Here is an 8722-nt window from a genome sequence, read left to right on the forward strand (position 1 = left end):
TGGAAATCTCATCGACCGGGTGAACGAGGAGATGTGTCATAATATTGAAGAAGGATGGTGGGAACACCGGCTCAAAACTAACGAGACATTGGACCACATCATTCCGCAACCTCGGTAGAATTTCTGGATTTATTACCTTCCGGAAATTGCATTGAGGAATGCACATAGCTTCACAATGGGCGGTCGAACATTTTCCGGTAGAAGCCCCCTCAATGCAATCGGAAGCAAGCTGTGTCATTATCACGTGACGGTCATGAGTCATCGGGTTACTGGAATGTTTTCTTCTCCATATTTATTATTCCCTTTATATTGGAGGAGAAGCCGGACGGTACCTTGATACTGCTCGGACATTCAAAAAATATTTCCTTCTCTGCTTTTGTAAGAGCGTAGGCTGGAGAAATGACGTCCTTTAACTCTCTCATGCAGCTTTTTGGGGTCTTTCCAACGTTGCTGGTCCTCCCGTGCTTCTGGTGTATCGTTTGTCTTCCTGTACACGCCCAGAAAGCCTAGCAGGTTCACGCAAAGATTCTTCGTCACATGCATCACATCGATTGAAGAGCGGACCTCTAAGACTTTCCAATATTCTAGCTCCCAAAAAATAGATTTCTTCTTCCACATGGGCGCGTGTCCGGCATCGTCATTCGGAACAGACCGTCCGCCAGGACCCTTTCCAAATATTACATCTAGATCCTTGACCATACCAAATATATCAACACCATCACGATGGGGAGGCTTCCTCCGGTGATCAGCCTCACCGTTGTAATGCTTGCCTTTCTTTCTTACGGGATGGGTAGTCCTAAGAAATCGACGATGCCCCGGGTACACGACCTTCGACCTTTTTCCAAATAATCACCTACGAGCTCATGTAAACAGTGCGTGCATGCATTGTATCCCTTGTTTGACTGTCCTGAAATGTTACCAAGAGCAGGCCAGTCATTGATGGTTACGAAAAGCATCGCTCTTAGGTCAAATTCCTCCTGCTTGTGCTCGTCCCACACACGTACACCTGCTAGGGACCACAGCTGTAGAAGTTCTTCGACTAATGGCTTCAGGTACACATCAATGTCGTTCCCGGGTTGCTTCGGGCCTTGTATGAGTACTGGCATCATAATGAACTTCCGCTTCATGCACAACCAAGGAGGAAGGTTATATATACAAAGAGTCACAGGCCAGGTGCTATGGCTGCAGCTCTGCTCTCCAAAAGGATTCATGCCATCTGTACTTAGACCAAACCTTAAGTTCCTTGCATCCTGTGCAAAGTTTGGGAACTCTCTATCGATTTTCCTCCATTGGGATCCATCAGCAGGGTGCCTCAACATCACGTCTTTCTTACGGTCTTATTTGTGCCATCGCAACAACCTAGCGTGCTCTTTATTTCTGAGCAAGCGTTTCAGCCGTGTTATTATAGGAGCATACCACATAACCTTGGCAGGAACCCTCTTCCTGGGGCGCTCGCCCTCAACATCACCAGGGTCATCTCGTCTGATCTTATACCGCAATGCGAGTGCACACCGGACATGCATCCAAATTCTCGTACTCACCGCGGTAGAGGATGCGGTCATTAATGCATGCATGTATCTTTTGCACATCTAATCCTAGAGGGCAGACAATCTTCTTCGCTTCATACGTATCGGCGGGCAATTCGTTACCCCTTGGAAGCTTCCTCTTAATTATTGTCGACAACTTTTCAAATCCTGAGTCGGTGACACCGTTCTCCGCCTTCCATTGCAACAATTCCGAGTGTGTTGCCTAGCTTTTTATGGCCATCTTCGCAAGTTGGGTATAACAATTTGTTGTGATCTTCTATCATCTTGTCGAAGGCCAACCTTTCCTTTTCAGTTTCACATTCTCTCCTTGCATCGGCAATGGCCCGACCAAGATCATCATCGCGAGGCTCATCCGGTGCCTCTTGATCTTCTACTTCATTGTCTTCATTGCCTTCGCGAGTATCATCGTATCCGGGGAAATTGGGATAACCGTCATCATCCTCTTCCTCTTCTTCATTGTCTTCCATCATAACCCCTCTTTCTCCGTGCTTGGTCCAACAATAGTAACTGGGCATGAAACCGGATCGCAGAAGGTGGCTGTGAATGAGACTCGAGTGAGCGTAATTTACGGTATTCTTGCAGTTGACACATGGACAATACATGAAGCCACCATGTTTGTTTGCCTCCGCCACGGCCATATAATCCAGGCCCGAAGTGAACTCGTCAAACCGTCGGTCAATGTACATCCATTGCCGATTCATCTGCATGATATAATTTAGCTGATCAAAACCATTACAGAACATCACGATGTATATATACACATGCATTTTATCAATTACAGATGAAAAGGATAAAGTTGTTAACCTCGATGAAGAAGAAAAAAACAAGTTAAGTGTGGCTTGATTTGTGTAAACTCAAGTGGCAAATCCTCTTAAGCATTTCATCAAACACCTCTTGTGCATGTGAAGAAAAGAGGAGAGCAATACACCCCTCTTGTGAAGAAAGTGAAAAAATGGCCAAGTGTGGCTCACACTTGGGCATGGCAAGGTAATATAGCCAGATTGGGGGCCTTTGGACCCGGTTTGTATTACAAACCGGGACTAAAGGTTTCCCACGGCTGACACGGCCTGCCGCGCCCTGCCGTGGGCCCTTTAGTCCCGGTTTGTATTACAAACCGGGTCCAAAGGCCACTACCGGACAAGCTCTGAGCTAGTGGGGTCGCCCTGGGCAAAACGAACCGGGACCAATGCCCACATTAGTCCCGGTTTGGTTCTGCACTGGGACATTTGCTTGGGACCAAAGGCCTCTTCTCCACTAGTGTGCGAGCACGGGAAAGGAGGGCTCGACGCAGACGCGCTCCGAAAAACACCGCCACCGGAGGGATGAGCTGCTCCAACAAAAACCAAATCGGCCGCGATACCACACCTCCTCATCGCCGCCGCCTGGAGACCAGCTAGCTTCTACAGTATGTACACACCGCAGCTCGGGGATCCCCCATCCTCCGGCGGAGGAGGAGGGATCCCGTGAACTCCCGACAACGAGGTGGAACTAGCGTCAGGTTTCAAAAAATCGCCCTCCACCTCACCGTAGACGAGAGAGGGAAAGTCCAAGGCTCATATAAGGAATTATTTAACTAGTCGTCTAAGCATAGATAGTTCTACATGGATACAAGCCATACAATATGATCACTACAGGGCCACATCTGGTAGATGCGTGACCTGTTGCCAAGGTGTGCAGAAACGGAGCCAGCATGAAGCAACTACTCTGAACTTTCGGTGTAGCATTGGATGCTCATTTGATATCTGGATGCCATGCATGCAACCACCAAGGAGCAGCCGAGTTTAGCTCTGGCGAAGCCATTGCCTCAAGCAGTAGTCTTTCCGGCCCGTCCAAGATCAATTTGACTACAGTAAAGCCCAAGTTTAGTAAAAGGAACACATAAATCAAAGGTGTCACACACGTAGACACACCGACCCCCACTATTTCCTTCAATTCTCATGCGTCTCCATCTTAAATTAAAGCATGCTTGCCATATATAGCAGGCCGCAGCACTGAGTGGAGAGTAGCATAGTGCACATCATGTGCAAGCAAACCAATTATGAGCACAAAACACATATATAGATGTAGGGGATGCGTGGGGTTGCATCATCGGCACGTCCTAGTTCAGTGTTGTCCAGCACTGAGAGTGCTAGACCTTTGTGGTGTTTGCTAATCATTTCAACTTTCGGATAATTTCGCGAGATAGACACTCGATCGACAAGTATAGACTCCATAATTTACACTCCTTTCTCTCCTCACTAAGTTTCTCGCAGTTGCCTGCCGAGAAATGGGCTTGTCTTGTGCACGAGATATCTTGTGCATGGTCCACTTTCTGTCTCACATTTCACACATTGTGTGTTAGTTAGATTCCCCACATGCCACCCTATTAGATCTAGATTTAAAATTTGAAATCTTCATGATTTTTGTACCAAAATTTCAATTTGCAAACCGTTTGAATATTTGAGTTTACAAGAGAAAGGAGCCAAAATTAGCGAAACTTTGTGATATTTTTCTAAGAAACAATTTGTTTCAGTCTGTTTCAATCTTGGTTGATCAGATCTAAGAAATATTTGGCAATTGTCTTAGAGTTCACTTCAGATACACAAATTTTCGTATCACATTCTATTGTTGTATATGATCATGTTTGACTTTGCTTTAGAATTCAAAATTTGAATTTTAGAAAAAAACTCATTTTAGGCTTGTTTAAAAGTTATAGTTGAAAGAAATGCATAGTACGTGTAGAAGCAAAGATGACTCAGTAAAGGCTACGTTTCCAAAGTGTCTTCGCCGAGTGTAGTTTCTCTGGCACTCAACAAAGGTCTTTGCCATGTGTACAGGGTTGACACTCAACAAAGAAAAGTTTTTGATTATTTGGCGGACGGTAACAGCGATGCCTTTGCTGAGTGTCAGGTGACATACACGGTGTAACGTTTTTCGACTGCCATCGTGGATGTACACGGCAAAGGGCTGGACAGCTAAGGCGCGGCCACGTGGCCCTCTCTTTGTCGAGTGTCGCCAATAACAATACACAACAAAGACACCCTCTTTTTCGAGTGTCTAGCCTAGTACACTCGGCAAAGCCGCCAAGGACGCACAACTAAGGCTTCCTTTGCCGAGTTTCTTGACCTAAAACACTCGGCGAAGAGCCATCCCCCCCCCCCCCCGTTTTTCATTAAATCCTGCATCGAAACACAAATATATCCATAGAGGAACACATAAAAATATTGGTTCATACGTACATACACTCGGTACTAGGATATTCAACATGAGTACGCAAGTTTCACAAGTTACAAAGTTCACAAAATCATTGAGTTCTACTTCACAAGGTCATCAACAAATGCACATGGTACACGACTCCAGCATCAACACATGCAAGTCCAGCATCGATCATTGGATGCTCATTTGGTATCTGGATGGATGCTATATGCAGCCACCAAGGAACATCCGAGTTTTGCTAGCTGTGCCATGCCCGGAATGTATTTCCTGAAGTAGTAGTCGGTCCAAACCGCCCAAGATCAATATGACTACCAGACAGTAAGCCAAAGTTTTCTTGAGTCGTCATGTGTCTTCATCGAAAATTAAAGCATGCATGGCTTGCCGTATATAGCAGCGTACCATGCATCACTGGTGAGTGGAGAGCAGCTAGGTGAACATTCATGTACAAGCTAATCCACGATGACCACAAAACATATATAGATGCAGTGGGATGCATGCTAATCGGCTAATTTCATGAGACGGAAAAACTTGATCTCGACTGAGCCTTTACACTCCTCTCTCCCACCACCGTCCGTCACCGTGCATAAATAGTCCACTCGACTTTGCCTACTACCAAAAAATACTCGGCAAAAAGCAAACAACTACTCGGGAAAAAAAATTAGGTTAAGGCTAAGTTGGTAAAGTGTATTTGCTGAGTGTAGTTCCACGGACAATCGGCAAAGGGCTTTCTCATGTGTCCAAGATTGACAATTGAGAAAGAAAAGTTTTGGATCATTTGGTAGAAGTTAACAACGCTATCTTTGCCGAGTGTGGTTTTGCCAGGTGCAGCCATGTAGCCTCTCTCTTTGCTGAGTGTCAAGGTGACATAAATGGTCTAACGTTTGCCGAGTGCCGTTGTGGACATACATGGCAAAGGGTTGGACATCTAAGACGCTGCCACGTGGCCCTCTCTTTGTTGAGTGCCGCCAATAACAATACACGGAAAATGCACCCTCTTTTCAGAATGTCTAGCCTGGGACACTCGGCAAAGCTAACTAGTACGCACGACTAAGGTTTCCTTTGCTGTGTATGTTGACCTGAGACACTCGGCAAAGAGCTCATGTTTATTTATTTTTCGTTTTTGATTAAATCCTGCATCTAAACAGAAATATACTCATACATAAATTTCCAAGCTCACATGGCTTCAATTTAGCACAAGGAGCACATAAATATTGGTTCATAAGTACATACACTCGATTCTATATATTGAATACGAGTACACAAGTTCCAAAAGTTACAAAGTTCAAAAATTAATCGAGTTCTAGTACAAAAGTTCTATTTGTAATTAAAACAAGACATCGTGCTGGACATGATGTATAAAAACACGAGAAGGACCAAAGTACGAGAACTGAACGAGTTTCTATCATAAACTCTATAGATTAGGATTGACTGGCATATGCGTAGCCGTAGCAGGCGGAGTTCCCCCACCTCCTCACCCCAAATGTGATGTAGGGTAGGCGGAGTCCCCCCATCCGCAAAATAAATCAACCCCGTGACCAAACCGAAATTAAAAAAAATCACAAATGCATATTATCTAGTAAATACCATTGAAGAGAGTTCATACCAATATATTTTTGGATTTTATTCTTGAGACAACATACCACTACATATTGCAAAAGCAAACAAAAGTAGTCGATGCGTGATATCTTGTCAAGCTGTCTTGTAACAAAGCCGGGATGAACCAACTAGTGTGTGGACTTTTGGTGTACCATTGGATGCGCAGACACATTAGTGTTGATGTAGGGTAGGCGGAGTTCCCCCAACTCCAAAACAAATCCACCCCGTGACCAAACCGAAATAAAAGTAAGACTCACAAATGCAAAGTATCTAGTAAATACCATGGAAATACCTATGAACTTTTGGATTTTTCTTCTTGAGACAACATACCACTACATGCTATAAAAGCAAACAAAAGTAGTCGATGCATGACATGTTTTCAAGCTGTCTTGAAACAAAACTGGTATGAACCAACTAGTGTGTGGACTTTCGGTGCACCATTAATTGGATGCTCATTTGATATTTGGATGCAATGCCACCACCAAGAAGCAACCAGGTGTAGTTACGCCGGGAATCCTATTTCCTGAAGTAGTAGTCAGTCCAAACCGTCCAAGATCAATATGACTACCAGACAGTACGTAAACCAGAGTTTTGTACACCGAGCCCCACTAGCCTTCTTCGGTTCTCATCTAATCTTAACGCTTGCTTGCTGTATATAGCAGCATACCACTGGCGAGTGGAGAGCAGCTAGGTGCACATGCAATGTGCAAGCTAATAGATGATGACCACAAAACATATATAGATGCAGTGGGATGCAGACACGACGTCCCAGTTCAGTAGTGATTAGGACGAATATATTGAGATAACATGTGCGAGCTAATTCAGTGATGAAACCAAGAACACATATAGATGCACAAACACACTCGATCGACACGTTTTCTCTCCCCACGTACTCCCTTCGTCGCAGTTGCCCTCTCCGTCCGTCACCTTGCATAAATAGTCCACTCGTCCTAACCAGTAGCATAGCAACTCCACTCCACTGATCCTCCCCCTCTCTAGCTCGCTGCCGCTTAGCTAGCTCGATCGGGACTTCGCGATCGACGCGCAATGGTGGGATTAGCGGCACCTGTTCTGATCGGCCTTCTGCTCTTCGCGTCAGGAGCCACCGCCGCCGGTGACGACGAGCTTCCACATCTTCAGGTCCCAGGCACCGCCGAGTCGGGCCTTGGCCACGGGTCCGACGCGCCGCTACCGCCGCTGCATCCGCAGGGGCAGCTCATGGACATCATGTCCACGGGTGGCTGCGTAAGGTTCGCGGCCCTAGTCGCCGCGACACCGAACGTCAGCGACGTCTTCCAGCAGCGCCTCGTACCGGGCGGCGGAGGGCTCACCCTCTTCTGCCCCGACGACAAGGCCGTCGACTCCTTCGAGCCGACGTTCCGAGCCCTCGCCCAGAGCGACCGGCTGGACGTCCTCCTGCACCACGCCACGGTGGGGCGCTACGTCCGGGCGCAGCTGGCGGCCTTCGACTGGGTGGCGGTGCGCACGCTGGCGGCCAACAGGAGCCAGAGCATCACCCTCCGCGACGACGGCAAAACGGTGTGGCTGTGGAGGTCGTGGCAAGGCGGCGCGGCCAAGGTGATCAAGACGGTTGCGGAGGAGGAGGCCCCCCTCGCCCTCGCCGTGTACCTCGTCGACGCCGTGCTGCTGCCGGGCCATCTGCGACAGAAGCTGGATGGAGGGTACTTTGCCTGGCTGCACATGCTCATCCCGGTCTGGGTGGGGCTGTGCTGGGCCCTAGCGGCCATGGTGGGCGTCATCATCGGCTTTCTGCTCATGCTCGGAGCAATGTCAAGGTGGATGTAGTGAAGGCGAAAGAGGAGGAGGAGGAGGTGGAGAAGAAGCCGGCCGGCTCTATGTTCTGTTAGTCCATCTCTCTGTGCGCTCATCAGTGTGTGAACTCTAGTGCTCTGTTAAGAGTTTCATGCTACATTAGTCAGGTGTTAGTGTCGAGTCTGCATATGCATGATGTTGGAGTGTATCGTTGTTGCATTGCACCGTCAGACCGTAGTGCATGCTGGAGTGAGTTCTGCTGCTCAGCTCCTGTGTAGTCCTGTGCCTCAGCTGCATTGACCACCGATAAATAATGTCTCTAGTGTTCCTCGTTTGCATATTTCTTCAATCGATCTTGTCTTGTCTGCGCCTCCATGTCTCCATCTATAAATCGGCAATATTTTTCATGGCACTGCTGTTTTTTTACAAGTAGTGTCTGAGCGATCTGAACATTATTTTTTCCCTTTGACACCAATGCGAGCAACCTGAGCTTGTAGTATGAAGCAGTAGCAGACTAGTAGCAAGTTACATTTAGAGCTAATCAGTAGAGCCTCCTAACTAACATTGCTTGTACTAATAATTCCCATGAATATATGCATTACTTCAAAATT

At 46.9% G+C, this 8722-nt stretch overlaps 1 protein-coding gene across 1 annotated transcript; it reads left to right on the top strand.

Annotated features, from left to right (window-relative positions):
- Window positions 1-7385: 7385 nt before the first annotated feature.
- On the top strand, window positions 7386-8144 carry LOC124696571 (fasciclin-like arabinogalactan protein 2). The gene has a single exon (XM_047229280.1). The coding sequence runs from the start codon at window positions 7386-7388 to the stop codon at window positions 8142-8144; it is 759 nt and encodes a 252-aa protein (XP_047085236.1).
- The last annotated feature ends 578 nt before the right edge of the window (window positions 8145-8722 follow it).

This window comes from Lolium rigidum, chromosome 3 (assembly GCF_022539505.1).
Source record: "Lolium rigidum isolate FL_2022 chromosome 3, APGP_CSIRO_Lrig_0.1, whole genome shotgun sequence".
NCBI lineage: Eukaryota > Viridiplantae > Streptophyta > Magnoliopsida > Poales > Poaceae > Lolium > Lolium rigidum.

Bases quoted from the DNA above. Each gene is read 5' to 3' on its own strand.
- LOC124696571 (XM_047229280.1), top strand. From the start codon at position 7,386: ATGGTGGGATTAGCGGCACCTGTTCTGATCGGCCTTCTGCTCTTCGCG.